At 52.5% G+C, this 18,117-nt stretch overlaps 1 protein-coding gene across 4 annotated transcripts in view; it reads right to left on the reverse strand.

Annotated features, from left to right (window-relative positions):
* LOC119103815 (putative ATP-dependent RNA helicase DHX34) overlaps positions 1 to 8,517 on the reverse strand; it is a 25,682-nt gene extending 17,165 nt beyond the window's left edge. For 2 of the 4 annotated variants that reach the window (XM_037227473.1, XM_037227472.1), the window contains exons 1-9: positions 8,207 to 8,517; positions 5,616 to 6,267; positions 5,289 to 5,407; positions 4,145 to 4,311; positions 3,462 to 3,656; positions 3,038 to 3,114; positions 1,542 to 1,755; positions 675 to 879; positions 232 to 446 (exon numbers count right to left, since the gene is read on the reverse strand). In XM_037227473.1, coding sequence (XP_037083368.1) covers positions 232 to 446; positions 675 to 879; positions 1,542 to 1,755; positions 3,038 to 3,114; positions 3,462 to 3,656; positions 4,145 to 4,311; positions 5,289 to 5,407; positions 5,616 to 6,250 — 1,827 coding nt within the window. In that variant the 5' untranslated portion in view covers positions 6,251 to 6,267; positions 8,207 to 8,517. The remainder of the gene's footprint in view (positions 1 to 231; positions 447 to 674; positions 880 to 1,541; positions 1,756 to 3,037; positions 3,115 to 3,461; positions 3,657 to 4,144; positions 4,312 to 5,288; positions 5,408 to 5,615; positions 6,268 to 8,206) is intronic. The other 2 variants (XM_037227474.1, XM_037227475.1) reach the window with 2 other exon arrangements.
* Between the last annotated feature and the right edge of the window lie 9,600 nt (positions 8,518 to 18,117).

Below are 18,117 nucleotides of genomic sequence, written 5' to 3' on the forward strand. Positions count from 1 at the left end.
AGACAGAGAGACAGAGACAGAGACAGAGACAGAGACAGAGACAGAGAGAGAGACAGAGACAGAGACAGAGAGAGGACGGCGACAAGCCGCGCGCGGATCAAAGCTGTCGTGAGACTGTGCCGACAGATGGCACCGCCGGGTCGCGCCGCCCTACCCCGGCAGCCCGAACGTCTCGCCCAGGCGAGGGGGGAGGGGGGAGGGGGGGAGGAGGAGGAGGCGGCGCAGACGCACCTGCTGCACCAGTGAGCGGATGGCATCCTCCAGGCTGTCCTCGGGCGGCCGGTCCAGGAACGGGAAGCGCCGTGGATCCGGCAGACCCATGGCCACCATCTGCAGCGCCAGGCTCTCGAGCGGTACGCGTAGGATCTCAGGCGTCGAGTATGGCGCCAGCATGTCGTACTCGTCCTCCGAGAACATGCGGAAGCATACGCCCGGCCCGGTCCTGCCTGCGGCCCGGCGCGCGGTCAGCGCGCACCGAAGCTGTGAGACAGCCGGGGCATCGCCTGCGCACGGGGCGCTTAGGCAGCGGCCCCTTTCCCGGGTTAGAGAACGAGCGCTTCGTAGTAAGACCATTCCCTTAAGGCCAAACACAAGTTCGAGCCAGTGAACGTGTCGGCAGATGGCGCTGCCGCCACAATCGGGAGGAGGAACAGTGGGCCGTACCGGCGACTAACCTGCACGGCCCTTGCGCTGCTCGGCGCTCGCCTGGCTGACCCAGAACTCCTTGAGCCGCTGCATGCGCGTCACACTGTCGTAGCTCATCTCCTTCACCTTGCCCGAGTCGACCACGAAGCGCACGCCATCGATGGTGACGGACGTCTCCGCGATGTTGGTGGACACGATGCACTTGCGCAACCCCTCCGGAGCCAGAGCGAACACCTGGCGCATGCGAGTGGCCACCGTCAGAGCAGGACAGCGGAGAGGAAGAGGGGAACAGGGTGGGGAGCGTCGGGCCGCTGCAGACGGCAAGCACCTGGGCTTCAGCCGGCTTCACACGTACACAGACCTCATATACCGCCAGCTTCACACGTACCTACTCCACAGGCGGCCAGCTTCACACCGTACCTACTCCACAGGCGGCCAGCTTCACACCCATACATACTTCACAAGCGGCCGGCTTCACACCCATACATACTTCACAGGCAGCCGGCCTCACACCCACATATACTTCACAGGCGGCCGGCTTCACACCCACATATACTTCACAGGCGGCCGGCTTCACACCCACATATACTTCACAGGCGGCCGGCTTCACACCCACGCATACTTCACAGGCGGCCGGCTTCACACCCACATATACTTCACAGGTGGCCGGCATCACACCCACGCATACTTCACAGGCGGCCGGCTTCACACCCACACATACTTCACAGGCGGCCAGCTTCACACGTACACAGACTTCACAGGCGGCCGGCTCCCGTATACGCGGACGGCCAGAGCTTCGGCCCGCACAGCCGGCTCAGTGTGGCGTACACACAGTCAGATGATACGCGCGATGTGAGACCAGAGCAGTGCACTCGGCCGCGGCGTGGGCTTGGCACCTTGTCCTGGTCGGAGACGGAGAGCCCGCTGTGCAGGGGCAGCACCAGCCAGCGGCCGTTCCGCTTAGCGTACTCGGCGCACGCCTCCACCACGGTGGTGATTTCGGCCACGCCGCTCAGGAAGAGCAGCAGGTCGCCCCGCTCCGACTCCGGGTACTTGTCGTCGATCAGACTGAGCACGCGCACAAACGGCGCGGGATTCAGCCGAGCACCGCTGCGGGGGAAGGGGAGGGGGCAGCGTTAGTTATTTGACGGCCACCTCTGGAGAACTGGTATGACAATGTTCAGCCACGTGGGTGCCAAGAAGGCCGATATGTTGTATAGCCTAATAACCATGGAGCCGGATGGCTGTTAACCCAGCATATTTGCGCCTCGGGCACAGCAAATAGGGCAAGAAAGTCAGGATGAGACGGTTCGGGGTCACAACAGCAACGTCAAGGGAAACAAAGTAACAAAAACAGCAAGAAAAACAGCAACAGCAACAGCAACAGCAAGGAAAACAAAATGAAGGCGTTGGCGAGGTGGAGACATGGGCCGAATACCTCCAATACCATAAATTCACATTTATCTACCTGGCAGCTAACTGAACGAATTTTGACAAGTTGTGGGGGCAAGGCCACGAGTGAACACATACTGGTACCTCATGAGGCTCAGCCACCCACCCACCCCCATGAGGGGAGGGCACGGGACAGAGTAACAGGTGAGCACGCACTAGGCGGGGCTCAGCCCAAGGTGACGCACTGGATGTATTGAGGCACTGATAACAGCTGTAATAACCCTATTGCCTCGGAGAAAAACCAGAGGAATGGAGGTATTGATTAAGGCTTTTACAACTGCTTTATCTATGTGCACAATACTCCCTTGCATATGAACATAGCAAGTTGCAGTAATCCACTGCTAGAGAATCGGTGGCGTGTTAAACTTCTCGAGAACGGACATGAAATCACGCGCGTTGAGACAGCATTCCGAGTCTCCGTTCCTTCCAGTAACTGGCAACAGAGTTCAGGTAAGTGGCAAGAGAGTTCCAGTACGTGGCAAGAGAGATCCAGCAAGTGGCAAGAGAGATCCAGCAAGTGGCAACAGACTTCCAGCAAGTAGCAGGAGGGTTCCAGCAAGTGGCAAGAGAAACCAAGCAAGTGACAGGAGAGTTCCGGTAAGTAGAAACACAAAGGCCCATGCAGTCATAGCCTCATGGTTTAGTAATCCAATGTATACACACTTCAGGATACCAACGGTTTTTCTTTCATACAACAATAGAACAACATGCAAATGATGTACTCTGTGGTCACCTTCAAGTGCATTACGGTACACAAACAATGACATCCCCGCCACATTACGGCTTTAGGGGAATATACAACCCTATATACAGCAGGCTTTCCCAGGACTGACTTGGACACGACAGGGCGTCGAGCCCCATACATACTAGGATGCTGTTTGCGATGGCCTATGCGCGCCCCTCCCCCCCTCCCCCCCCCCCCCCCCCCCCTCCTTCTCACCTGGAGACCGCCTCCACCACAGAGATGGGTCGGTACAACAGCTGGATGGGGAAGAGCCGGCCTGGTATCTGAATCACCTGGACACACAGCACCAGTCACAGCGACACAAAACCGGCGTCCATACAGAGAGAACTGCCGGCCTGGGAGGGCCCCTCAGCTGGCTCCACAAGCAGGCCTCGTCATACAAATGTGCCGAGTGATGAACCTGTCGGCATGACCTGGTTGAATCACATGTCTGTGGCAGCTGCTTATCATAATAAGACTGATATGTACGAGTTGGCTCAGATGACGAGGCTCATACCAGCGGACATGTTACGTAGAGCTAGTGCGAGGCTCCCGCCGGTGTCGCGTCCTCCACAGAGCTCGACACTCTGTTACCCGCGCCACCTCACCGCTGGCGCATGCGCGGAGCGAAATTTCTCACCGGCGCCCGACCGTGGAAGTAGTCGCTAAACAGCTGAATGTTGATGGTGGCCGACATGAGCACCATGCGGAGCCCGGGCCGCTGTAGAATCAGGCACTTCATCACACCCAGCAGAAAGTCGCCCTGCAGGTGGCGCTCGTGCACCTCGTCCAGCACGATGACGTCATACTGGCTCAGCAGGGGGTCAGCCGTTACCTGGGGCGGGCGTGGCATCACACAGTCAGCACAGGAGCAGCCACCACCTGAGGTGGGGTGAGGCTTTCCTGACGCAGTGGGAGGCCCTCAGTCCCCAACTGTCGCGGCAGGGTGTCATCAGTCCTCGCATGGCACGAAGGAGAATTCCAAATCATCATGTCCTGTCACCGCGCGGGGTCCAAAGACTCTACCTATCGCAGCAGCAGATCCAACATCATCTTTCGCAGTGCAATGCCCTCAGTCTTCACCTTTTGGTGTAAGGGACACTCAAATCTCACCTGGCACAGCGGGAAGCTCTATGACCTCACCTGTCGCAGCAAAAAGCGCCCAAACCTCACCTGTCGCAGTGGGAGGCACTATGGTCACACCTACCACAGCAGGAGGTCCTATGACCTCGCCTGTCGCGGCAGGAGACTCCCAAACCTCGCCTGGCAGAGCAAGAGGCCATACGACCTAACCTGCTACAGCACGAGAATCCCAAACCTCACCTGTCGCAGCAGAAGGCCCTCAGTCATGAAGACGACTCTGGTTTGCGTTGTGCGCCGCTTGTCGAAGCGGATCTGATATCCGATCTGATCTCCGTGCTGCTGCAGGGTCTCGAAGCTGACTCGCTGGCACAGTGAGATGCACGCGATCCTGCGCGGCTGCGTGCACGCTGCCGGGAGCCGACACCAACAGGTCACACAGCCATCCGCCCAGCGCGCTGCTGGGTGCCGACACCAACAGGTCACATAGCCATCCGCCCAGCGCGCTGCTGGGTGCCGACACCAACAGGTCACACAGCCATCCGCCCCGCACGCTGCCGCGTGCCGACATCAGCCAGTCACACAGCCATCCGCCCCGCACGCTACCGGGTGCCGACATCAGCCAGTCACACAGCCATCCACTCTGCGCGCTGTTGAGAGCCGACATCACCCAGTCAAACAGCGATCCACCCTGCGCGCTGCTGAGAGCCGACATCAGCCAGTCGCACAGCCGTCCGCCCTGCGCGCTGTTGGGAGCTGACATCAGCGAGTCACACAGCCATCCGCCCTGCGCGCTGCTGGGAGCCGATATCAGCCAGTCACACAGCCACCCGCCTGCCACTACCCGCCCATTACAGGCATGGCACGGGAAACCGTGATAGTCACCCACGCGGCCACCGAACTATTTGGATCCACGCACAGCACAATCACTAGTCCCAGTGACAGACAGTTACACATAATGCTGGCAGACTGCCCACAACAGATGACCTAACGCCAGGCGAGTAGTGCCCTTCAGGTCAACCACGCAAGTTTCAGTGTGCATGTTGCCGGCTGCGTAGCCCTCATTCTTGTTAACATGTTTTTTCCTAAATCATCTGGTCTCACAAACGTTCCTTTCTCCACACCCCTCATTTCATTGGCCCAACAAGGCCACGTTTCAGTCCCACGCAATGGCACTGCTAAGCTTGTCTCCTGTGATCGAATCCCGCCATTTCATCTGTCCTGCAGCTGAATTTCCCGGTCTCGATTCCTGGCCAAGTCGGGCAATCCAGACGCGCTCAGTGACCGGAGACACATACACAAGCACGCCTATGGAGTGCTGATGGGGTCCAGTCGACATGGGCGCTGCCGCGAGCGGCTTGCGCCCGCGCTGTTGCGGCCGACGCACCTACACTGCTGTAGCCGGCCTGGATCAGGTACTGCGGTAGCTGGGTGGACTTGCCGCAGCCGGTGTCCCCCGCCACGATCACCACCTGGTTGTCCCCGATCGCCGACAAGATCTCGTCCCTGGCAGAGGGGGTTGCATGGTAGTGAACGGCATGCGCGTGGACGCTCCCTGACGCAGATGGTCTGCGCGCGGCCGGGGAGAGCAACGGATAGCAAAGGCACGGGCGTATATTTTCTGAGCACCTTCAACTCCCCTCTTCTCCCTGCCTCCCTGCCTCCCTCCCTCCCTCCCGTCAACAGATGCACTACAGTCGCGAGCCCGACTCACTTGTGCTGAAAGATCGGAAGGTTTCTCTGGGCGTCGCGCAACTTCTTGAGCTTGGCGAACTTCTGCTTCTGCAGGAACTGTAGGTAAGCGGCGAGGATCTGCTTGGCGCGCCTGGCCTCCGGCTCGCGCCGTTCACGCTCCTCCCGCTCCAACTCGCGCGCATCCCGCTTGTCCCGGATCGGTCGCTGGATCCGCAGCGGGTTGCAGTGCCCGATGTCGTACGGCGGCAGCGGGAAGGGGTCGTCCCCGCGGCGTCCCGGCGACCCGGCCCGGTCCGCCGCACCGGCGGACCGGGCCGACGACGTCAGCTTGCGCACGTACATGGCATGGAAGGACCAAAAGGCGGCGTGCTCCTCCGAGCCACGCGCCAGCAGGCACTCGCCCGAATCCAGGTACTCGGTGATGTACGCCCTCTCGCGGGACTCGCTGAAGCCTCGCGACTCCGGCTGGGCCGCGGGGCGTCGCCCCGAGGCCGACGACTGGCCGTCATCCCCCAGCCGAGCTCTGTCATGCGAGGCATGTGGTGACCGGCTGCGGCCATCTCTGTGACCCACCCAGCTGCCATCACCATGCTTGCCACGTTTAGAGCTGCACAAGCTGTGGTACTTAAAGCTGCCAGACCATCTAGATGACATGGTTGATGGATGGCAGCCTGAAATATGCAGAGGGTATGAACCCAATCATCACTGCAGTAATGATGATGAAGCACAGCCAGCAAAGGGGGTAGGCAAGATAGGGCCTTGCACACACCAAGCGCAATCCACATTGTAAAACACTTTAAACATAATGGCATGTACTACTGTCCTTTTGCTGTCACTGCCAGACAGAGTGCTCCTGTATACAAATCTGCAGGGGCCAATGTCATGGAAAGCTAGATATGTTTATTAATATTGTGGTGAGGTTATCTAAAATAAAAAAAATCATTCAGAACAGCTAATATAACCTAACTCCATGATGAACAATGCACTGTCAGATGATGAAATGCAAGACAAAATAATAGGAAAATCAAAATACATCACCATGTTCTCAATAATGCCCACCTCCATCTGGGTACAGGCCATTCACCAGCATCTGCCCAATGCATACCTAACCCACCCTGACCTGACCTGACCTGGATGACCTGGCTAGGCCTGGCCTGGCCTGGCCTGGCCTGGCATGGCATGGCCTTGCCCAAATAAGTTACAGCTAACCTAAATCTTAACTTGCTCCTCATCCTTCTCTTACCCTTATACATACACCCATTCTTGAACCTCCACTTGTACCTACTCCTTTACCTAATCCTGTACCAATCCACAGCTCCTAACTCATACTTACCCCTGGACCTCCTCCTACTCCCATTTACCTACCATGTCCATATTTCTGTCTGCCTGTGGCTTCACATCCACTCCCCACCCAATTTCCTATCAAAAATGGTTGTTCCTCATTACTTTCCTCAAATAAATACATCAAAAGCAAGCTTTCACTAGATTATCCCCACATTTCAGAAGTTGAAAAATATAATGAACAATGTAAATCGCTCACTGAGAAGGAAAGTACACCCCTGGTGCAAGCATATAAAACCTCTGGTCATGATAATTAAATTCAGGCTATGACGCTATGTTAATGTCACTGTCAGTCACAGAGGGTACTCTCCAAAAAAATGTCACTTAACTTTCAGACTTCCAAGAAAGGATTCTCACCATACAATTTTCTTGAAAATGATATGCTGAGATGTAGGATGACAAAAACAGACCAGACAAAACGAGGTGTGATCCACAGATGCAATTGCCACATGACCAGAAAGCTATTATATGACATTGCCTAGAACCCACGGCACCCCATGGAGGGCAGGCATTGTAGATTCGCAATGACTGAGCCTGCAAGTTGTCTTACTTGTGCAATGTTTGCATCATTGCGCACCGATAGGCAGTAGCGTGGATATTCCACACTACAGCCTGTGTAAATATGGCCAGGTAATTACTTATTTCAGCATTTGGTTCAATCAACAAGCTTGTGACAGGAACATCAGGCAATGTCACACACATTGGCAAAGTAACAGTATTTGAAATTTGATTTTGGCTCATGAAGGAGAAAACAAATCTGTTAAAACCATGGCTTGTAGTGAGAACAAATAACCCAAGTAAATTTACACTGCACTTGCACCTGGCACTTAAGGACATTCTTCAGCAGCACATGACAGTAACCACCAGGCTCTAGCAGGTCTGTGATTGCCAAAGACCAGTAGAAATTGACTGCTTGTAATTCTTAGCTTTTCTAGATTTGCAAATAAGTGTTTCCTTCCTAAGTATGCTTGCACCTACTGCATTTTTAAGCTGTGGAGCTGGTGGAAAGTTGTAGATATTGATAACTATATTGTAAAGGTGTCAGTCCAAATAAGGGCTGATAGAACCGGATGCTTAAATGTTGTGCACCTGTTGCACCATTCTCTGGAGCACATGTTAAGTTTGATTAAAATGTCATGCAAGCCACAATGTAAATATGGGCCTCTGATGCATGGTAGTAAGGCATCTACATTATAGCCAAGGTACAACCTTTCTCACCCAGAGGAATGATTCTGGGGCAATGTGATACCCGCCTAGGCTTTTACTGACCTGGATGTACTTAATTTGGGAGCAAGTGCGTAGTTCCCTATTTAGCTGGATACAATGCTATTGCTAGCCCCTCCCCAACTGAGGAAAAACTTGGCCAAAACCAGGAGAGCATGGTTTGCACCATTTCTTTGGGATGAGACTTCTCTGCTCACCAGCTCCACAACGTAATGTACAAAACTACGTCACCTGGGACGTCAGCCTGCTACGTGATCGGGGCGCATATTTTTTTTTTCGTACATGCGTTTCGGGGCAACCCTTGTAAACAACGTGGGGAATAGGCGCTGACGTCCCCCAATCTAGCAGCAGCTTGATATCCAATTGCCAGTTGGATATTCCGGGGCGTCACGATTGCCTCCAAATTTGGTGTGGATGACCTTCTCAACACGCTGATTCCGAAAATCACCGTCTTTGGGGTGGGATTTTGCGTAATTTCCGAGATATACGACGCGTAACATCCTAATGTGATATTGCGGGGCGCCTCGATTGCCTCCAAATTTGGTGTGCATAGCCTTTCCAACACGCTGATTCCTAAAATCATTGTCTTTGGGGTGAGATTTTGCGTAACTTCCGAGTTATACGACCCGGAACACCCCAGTTGGATGTTGCGGGGCGTCTCGATTTCCTTCAAACTTGGTGTGCAGGGCCTTCTCAATACGCTGATTCCGAAAATCATTGCCTTTGGTATGGGATTTTGCGTAACTTTTAAGTTATACGACACGTAACACCCGAGTTGGATATTGCGGGGCGTCTTGATTGCCTCTAAACTTCGTGTGCAGGACCTTCTCAACACGCTGATTCCGAAAATCACGGTCTGTGCGGTGGGATTTTGCGTAGCTTCCGAGTTATACGACGCGTGACACCTCAGTTGCGCTTTGGATACGTGTCCTGAAATTCGCATTTGGGCCTGTCCGTATCAGTTCATTGCAGAAGGTCAGTTCGCGAGATGTGAGCGATAACCGTGTGGTATATTATTGACTTGGTGGTATCACCCAGTGGCGTCTCTCTCAGCTTTGTTTCGTTTCTGACTTTTGAGGTGGTGGAGTAATAATCCGACGTAGCCACGGCCATTGTTTGTCCTGACCAAAAACTGACAAAATGTCGCTGGTGACCAAACCAGTCGTGCCTCACCGCTGGAGCCTGAAGATTTGGTGATGTCACCGTCTGTCTTATCTCCCAAGGACGATGGTGACGCTGGTGGAGCAACGCATGCTACTTGTGCACGCCATGCCCATGTTGTTGGCTGGCCGGCCACATCACCCCACTGCTGCTGACCGTGGTGGAGACGCTGCACTACGCGAGCCTGCCGGACGGCGGTGGCGACACACCGGTGGTCAGGGGGCCCGAGCAGCTGATAGCGGGCAGGCCGGCGGAGTCGACACACCGGTGGTCAGGGGGCCCGCCAGCTGATAGCCGGCCGGACGGCGGCGTCGACACACCGGTGGGCAGCGTGTTGAAAAGGCCCTGCAAACCAAATTTGGAAGCGATCGAGACGCCCCGCAATATCCAGCTGGGTTGTTACGCGGCGTATAACTCGGAAAATACGTAAAATCCCACCCCAAAGGCAGTGATTTTTGGAATCAGCGTGTTGAGAAGGCCCTGCACAGCAAATCTGGAGGCAATCGGGACGCTCCGGAATATCCAACTGTGGTGTTACTCGTCGTATAACTCGGAAATTACGCAAAATCCCACCCCAAAGACACTGATTTTCGGATGGACCCTGTATGGGATAGTTTCTAGTGCTCATTTCGAATTTATTGACATCAGGAACCGCATTGTACATCTTCCATTGATTTCTTAGAGGTCATAACAGGTCACTGACCTAAGATGACCCGGGTTGACATTTTGTTTTAGGAACATACTGCCAAGCGTAATCTGTGTCGCTTATTCAAGTGCAAAACTTACAGCAGTCTTGTATAATTTTGGTCACCATGACCTTGAGAAGGTCAAACAAGGTCACTGACCTCAAATTGGCTTGTGGCCTTTTGCTTAGAAACAGTCGTCTAGGTTCTGGGGGCACCTTAGAGGCCATCCTGGAATTTAACCTTGTTTGACCTTGTTTGACCTGAAGGTCATGACCTAGTAACCGCAAACTTGAAAGCACTGAGTTCACGTACAGGTCAACACAACCTGTAAATTTTGTGTCTCTAGCTTTCTTAGTTTCCGAGATCTCAGCAGGGGGGGGGTCAAATTGACCCCCACCCGAGCGAATGGTATCTAGCCGGCTACCTGGGCGCGTGTTAATAGACCTTGGAGCTCATATAATGGCCTGTTCGGACAATAAATAGTCTTGTTATGATCTAACCAAAAATATTTAACGGCTTCCAGCCTTAGAACCTTTTCAAACAGCCAAGCAAACTGCGGTAGGCGTGCATCCGCCGTTGAACATTACGTACCGAGTACACCTGTGACGTCATCAGTCGAAACAGCGGAATTTGGCCGGACGTTTATACGTTCTGTTCTAGGGCCTTGGCGCCAGCTACGAGTGGGCCAAGAGCCCCGTGGAAAGGGGGACCCCGACCGGGTACCCAGCGCACATGCTCAGGTTTAAGCTCGGCGATTGGCCCTCCAGGCACATGCTAGACTGCCCCAGGGCCCTAGAACAACTCCTAGGTCTGCTGTCGTTAGATAGCCTTGGGTCTGTCCCAACGTTACGTCCGTTAAGTTCGCACCACATTCACATTCAGCTTCAGGTCAATATTCGGGATTCAACGGACTCCTCAAATTGACCTCCAACTTTGCACACAAATGCAGTTTAATCTTCCTGAGCACAATGAGCACAGAATCTCGGACCGGTACGCCCTATTACCGGAGATATATCAATATCAAAGATCACAATACAAAGGCGGACTCCTTCAATTATTTCTGAACTCCGCGTGCAGGCAGATGTTGACTTCTTGATAACGATAAATACAACATCTTGGACCGCTACGCAGTATCAAAAAAGTTATAGCTATTCTAACATCGAGGTCGCGAAAGGAGCACGTACTGCATTTTATTATGCCTGACCCAGATTCATATTCGATATTCAGTGGACTCCTCGAATTGAGCTAGAAGTTTGCATACAGATGTAGTTTGATCTGCTGAGCACAATGAGCACAAAATCTTGGACCGGTACGCGCTATCACCGTTGATATCACGATGTGAAAGATCACAATAAAAAGTGCGGACTCCTTCAATCCTTTCCAAAATCCGTGTGTTGATACATGGTAGCCTTCTGATCACGATACACACAAAACTTGGACCGGTACGCTGTATCAAAAGTGATTGCTCTTTCTACTTCAAGGCCACTCACAGCGGAAGTCAACGTTGGGTTTCCATCACTGTTGTGCCGCAGGATGCCGAACTCCAAAGGGACCGCGCTATTATGGCTTTCTTGTTTGCCTGAAGTGTTTGCCAACGATGAACTTACCGTGCGGCTTGCCTTTGTTGTCGCGGTGTCTTGAGTTCCAGCTGTTCTCCACCGATTTCCGAACGCCAAGATGAACTATTTAGGTGGTGTCCTGGATGCCATCTGCAACATACCTCCGTGACCTTCAACCTGCCCCATGGCCTGCAGCCTGTCCCGGTGACCCGTAAACTGGCCCCGGGATTACAGACGTGGCCCTTGATGCGCTGCCTGACCAATGAACTGCAACCTGACCCCATGATCTGCCAACTAACCAATATACCGTAACCTAATCCTGTGACCTGTTCCAGCTGCGTCCGAACTTGTAACCGTTTTATCGACCCTGGTGGTGAACTGCACGCCGAAGACGCGACGAACCGGGCAGCTTGGCAACCAGCTCGTTTGCTAGCCCAATCAGGCATGGCCACTGCCCGCTAGGGCCGTCCTGCCAACCTGAATCATGATGGGTCCACTGCGGGGTTAGCGGCCGTGCTCTCATCCACTGGTTTTCAAGGGTACGGCAACAGTGGATAATAGCCTACGAGCTGTTGCTGCGTGCGGGAGGTAACGAACATTACAAAAACGGTGCCTCGTAGGCAGCGATACCGCGTGACAACGTATGTTAATGCGGGTGGATTGCTTGAATGATCTCGGGTATACAATGTGTTCGGGTTGTACTATCTCGTTACCAGAATGTACGCAAATATGGAGCTATAACCAAGCGTCTTATAAGTGTTTTCGTGACGAAACCGGGCACAGGATATGCCCAGCTGTTTTGTTCTGCTGTTCGGTGTTATAACCCTTGTTCTTGAAGGCGTCCTTCCTTTCATGTGCGAGACGCGATCTTCATGTATTCAGAATATGCGCCGCTCAGGCTACAGCTGCTGTCCTGGGACATCTCTCATCGCCTGTACTGAGCGACTGCAGACGTACACGGAGCCACACATCGGTCCCCTTTTGTGCATAGAACAGTAGTTCCTCCTCCCAATGCCTCCCACCCTCCCAGATACACACACACAACGTGCTGCCACTTATCCTCGGCCTTCGGGCTAGTCATTTCACCATCGTGTCCGAAGTTCCTTCCGTCTGACGGAGGATGCCAAACGAAATAAGACAATGGAACAGGTTTATTTTCAACATCAGACTTCGTCTATCACGGAACGTGACACTCCGAGATTGAGTAAATATAATGTCGATGACGATCACATTCGGTATCGTATGACAGAAAAACCGCAGCGGCGATCCTCCCTACTTCCATCGCCGCTTTAGTGGCTCGGGCATAGGTATCGCGACACTTGGCGTGCCAGTATCCTGCCTTCTGCGAACGCGATTATTTCAAGTTGACAACACCTGATAAATCTCACGAGACAAACCTTTGTCGTTTCGTGCGGTGCCTTATAATCATCATTACTGGCATGCGGCAACGGACATTAAGCTACTAACCTGATGAAATAACTGATTAGTACAACATACCGTAGACGAATGCAGACAACGAGCACATTGATATTAAAGGAGGTTACATATATCCGTAAGCACAACTATATCCATGGGTGGTTTCACTGTCGGAGCCGTTTTCTTTGTACAAAAAAAAACGTAAGTTAACATCTCGAAACAGCTGGTAAGCGAGTTGTGGTCATCAGCGGAGGACAACTGGATCTCTTGACACGACACTGGCGGGACAGGCACTGGTCTAAGCACCCGCCCAGGACAGGTGGAATTTCAGACGCGGCTGCAACATGCCAGGTCACAGGGCCAGGCTGCAGATCATGGTTCGAGTGCAGACCACGAAGTTAAGATGATACAGACTGTTGGGTCACGTTGCGTGTCAATGTGTTGATTGCAGGTCAATGAGATTGATCACCATAGGATCAGATTACAGGTTACTGGGTCACGATGCAGGTCACTGCGTCAGATTACGTGCCACTAGATCATATTGCAGGTCACGGGGTAGGTTGCAGGCAAGCGGGCACATTCCAGGTCACGGAGGTAGGTTACATGTTAAGCGAGGAGGTTACCGGACACGGGGTCAGGTTACAGGTCACGGGGCCGGTTGCCAGACGCCGGGACAGTTTGCAGGTCATGGGGGAGGTTGAAGGTCACGAGACAGACTGCATATGAAGGACATCTGGAGCCCAGGACAGGGCATGGACTACAGTAATTGGTGGAGAACAGCTTGAACTCTGGGCACCGCCGTAAAAGGCCAGATCGCAGCGTAAGGCCACCAACGGAAGGCAATTCCAGCTGCAGACACCGCAGGGACGGGGAGGTCACGCGGCTAGATCAACAGTGGCCAAGCAGGCTTTGCTATCAGACAGTTCGAGCTCCCGACGTCACTGATAAGAGGCCACGGGTCAGGGCCAGCTGTGGGGGCATGAAGGATACATGAAACTTCGCTCATTGTTGCAGGCCGCACACAGTCAGCGGTGGGCGAAAGCGGGAATTCCGGAAAAAATTGTGCTGGGGCAGGTCAAGGGTAGAACACCATTGCCAGCAGACAGCTCGAGCTGCGGACGTCAGTGATAACAGGCTGCGAGAGAAAGCTGGTGGTGGAGGACAGTAGAACGGTAGGACGGAGGACGGTGTACGGTAGCTTAAGCTCTGGACACTACCCCGACAAGACAGATCATACCGTTCGGCCACTTGTGACACCTGGAGCTCCCAATACCCCAGCAGCGGAGAGGGGGGGGGGGGCGGCCAGTTAAGGCGGATGGGGCACCGAGTGCAACTGTCTCAGGTTGAGTCACGCGGTCAGGCCAACAGTGGAAGACAGGTGAAGCTTCGGAAGCCAATGTAACAGGACTACACATTTCATCACGTCACTGGTGGGGGGGGGGGGGGGGCTACAGGTCACAAGATCACAGGGATAAGTGGAAGAGAGCAGTCAAGGGCGCCCCAAGCAGCTGCACATTCAATATCATGCCCGCTGGCATGTGGCCCCGCGCGAGCCACCCGACCCTGCGGATCGCTCTACGAGATCGCACAAACTCTTTCCGCGCAGTGGCGGGCCTAGGCCCGCCGTGCAGCGGTGTTATTCACCCGGTCTCAATGGGGCAGGTCAGGAGCCTGTCAGTGGCATCACTGTTAGCAGACAGCTCGAGCTCCACATGCCAGTGACAGCAAGCCACCGGACAAAGCCAATAGTGCAGCGCTGGGGGATAAGAAGAACTGCAGTCTTTGTTGCAACAGGACGGGCAGTGCAGTCAAGCGACTGGTGGAAGGCAGCTAGGACTCTGGTTAACACTATGACAAGACAGGTCATGTCGTCCAGTCACTTGTGGACATCTGGAGCTTCGGCATCACGGTTGCTGTTCCGAGATCGTTGCCATTGCAGAATGAGCCTCCTGGTCAGGACAACACTGGAAGAGAGAAGGGGTTCCAGACACCCCAGTTATGGGTCACGTGATCAGATGGTTAGTGGAAGGGAGCTGGAACTCTGAACGACACGGTACCAGGGTTGAGTCACCACCAGAGAACAACTGGCTGGAGCTCAGGCTACCACAGCAAGAAGACAAGCCAGGGGATCGGGTCATCTGGGGGCAGCAGTTGGGAGTCATACATTATTGCTGTGACACAAGTCTGGGGGCAAATAAAATATCTACAGAGCATTCTAAGCAGTCATATTCCAGGGGGGGGATGCTGAGGATATGCACCCCTTAATCAAAATAGGATGGGGCCTTCTCACTATCCAGCAAAGGCTTTTGCTTACATCAAATAGGGTCTCCTGATGCCTAAAGGGGCCTCCTTATCCAGAACAGGATGTTTGTGATTCAAGAAGGGGCCTCCAAATCCACTCCAGCGGTCTTGTTATAGAAAACACAGCATCTTGATTCAGAGAACCAGTCATCCTGAGTTGGAAAACAGAGCATTCCATATGATGCCAGAAAGGGATCTTCCATTAAAAAAGGGTCTTCTGAACATAGAGGGTGCATCCCAACCCAGAAGAGCCTCCTTGTGTATAACAGGGCCTCAGGAGTCAGCAAACATCCTCCTCAACACAACATTGCACCTTTTGATGTAAGGCATGGGCTACTTTACTCACAAAGGTGGCCTCATAATCCAGAAAAGGTCTTTCTAGGTGTAGTAAATGGTATTTTGAGCCTCTTCTATTTCTGTAATGCCCTGGCCTGCCATTGTTACACACTGTCACTTAGTCCAGATACCGTAGTGACAGGATGCCACGGTCAGATCAATAATGGGAGACAGCTGGTGCTCCCGACACTCCAGTGTCAGTATAGGTAGAAGATATGATCTCTTCTGGGGAACAGCTCAAGCTTTGCATCCAACAAAACAGGCCAGGTTATAGAGTCACATCACTTATAGAGGATAGGCTAAGCTCAAGACAAAACAGTCGCAAAACAGGCCACTGGCCGCATAACTAATGGAAAACACATCAAGCTCTGGACCGCAACACACAATAGCACAGTACCAGAATATGTAATGGAGCATGGTCACCAGTACAGGACAGCATGAGCTCAGGACCCTTTGCCGCATAACATTGCACCATGTATGGTCATAGGTAGATGACAGCTGAATTTAAAGGCACAGCGATGTAACTGGTCACAGGGTCCTGTTACTATTGGCGGGTGGTCATACTCATAAACCACAACACAAGGCCAGGCTATCATTGGTGGATGTTGATGCCCATAACCCACATAACAAAGTCAGGCCGCCAGTGGTGGATGGTGATGCTCATGAACCATACCACAAGATAGACAGCATTATAAGATTATTAGTGGAGGTCCCACCAACAAGCCATCTCACATAACAGTGGCCAGACATTCCAAGAGCTAGATCGCCTAGATACCAAGTCAGGGGTTGCATTTGAGGTATGCACATCATAGTATCAAGGCAGGTAACAGATCATTAACTGGCCAAAAACAGCGGGAGCTTTGGAAACCTCTGGACGTCCGCAGATCTGGCTCATCTGCCTATGGAAAACAAAGCAGCATAATACCGCACCAGGCAACAGCCAACTAAGGTATAGGGCTATTCTGTCGGAGAACACACAATGTGAGCTAATTGTAGCTGGGGGTTGCCCACAATAAGATATATCCAAGGACATCTCACCCAGAACGACCGAGGAAATACCGGCGACGACAACCCACAGAGTACGCCGAACCAAGTGAATGTGACCCTCAACCAACATTCAACGTTAAAGAAAAAGCGGTAAATCTTCTCCTGGCGACCTTGACGTTGGAAGGGCTGTAATTTCTCTGATACAGCGTACTGGTCCAAGATTTTATGTTGACCGTAATCAGGAGGTCCATATCTATCAGTACGCGGAGTTTCTGGAGAACTGAAGGAGCCCGCCATTTTTATTCGGATTTTTCACCTGGGCTTATCCCCGGTAATAGGACGTACCGGTCCAATATTTTATTCTCATTATGCTCATAAAAATACGCTTCATCTATTCAGAAATGTTCAGTCCAATCTAAGGAGTTCACGAATACCGAATACGAAACTGAGTCAAGGATGACGAAAATGTGATCCATCCCTCATATATACTGAAAAATTGTAACTTTTTTCGTACAGCGTACCGGTCCAAAATTTTGTGTGCATCGTGATCAGAAGGCTAAAATACACCAACGCACGGATTTTGGAAAAGATTGAAGGATTCGGCACTTTTTATTGTGATCTTTTATGCAGTGATATCTCCGGTAATAGGGCGTACCGGTCCGAGATTTTGTGCTCATTGTGCTCAGGAGACCAAACTACATATGTACACAATTTTTAGACCAATTTGAGAAGTCCGCTGAATATCGAATATGAAGCTGAGTCAAGCATGATAAAATGCAATGCGTGTTGCATTCGCGACCTTGACAGTAGAACAGCTATAACATTTTTGATACTGCGTACCGGTCCAAGATTTTGTGTTTATCGTTGTAAGGAGGTCAAAATCTACCAGCACGCTGAGTTTAAAAAGAATTCAAGGAGTCTGCCTTTTTTATTGTGATCTTTCATATAAATATATCTCTGGTAACAGGGCGTACTGGTCCAAGATTTTGTGCTCATTGTGTTCAGGAGATAGAACTGCATCCGTGTGCAAAGCTTGAGGCCAATTTGAGTAGTCCGCTGAATCCCGAATATGCACTTGAATCTGTATGTGAATGTGGTGCCAACTTAACGGACGTCCTGCCGTTAACCATTTTCCTTCATCCCCAGCACATCCTCGAGAATATTTAGTGAGTATTCATTCCAAATCCACTCAGGTGTTTCAAATGTCAATGTTTCGGACACGGCAGTAAGTGCTGCAAGCAAAGTGTCAGATGCCTGAAGTGCGGCAAGACTCCTCACGAGGGGTCTGCCTGCACATCACCTCAGAAATGCCTGAGCTGTGGAAGTGCTGTTCACGCCGCCAACTCTTCTCAGTGTCCCACATGGAAGAAAAGAAAAGAAAAATGTTCTGCATAGGCCAAGACAGGTGTGTCGTACCCCGAGGCACGGCGCACCATTGAATCCAAAATGTCATCGCAGCTTAGTAAAACATATGCACAGGTAGCAAAAGTCACGATGGCCGCAAGTGGAA

This window comes from Pollicipes pollicipes, unplaced genomic scaffold (assembly GCF_011947565.3).
Source record: "Pollicipes pollicipes isolate AB1234 unplaced genomic scaffold, Ppol_2.1 Scaffold_5724;HRSCAF=6776_pilon_pilon_pilon, whole genome shotgun sequence".
Classification (NCBI taxonomy): Eukaryota; Metazoa; Arthropoda; class Thecostraca; order Pollicipedomorpha; family Pollicipedidae; genus Pollicipes; species Pollicipes pollicipes.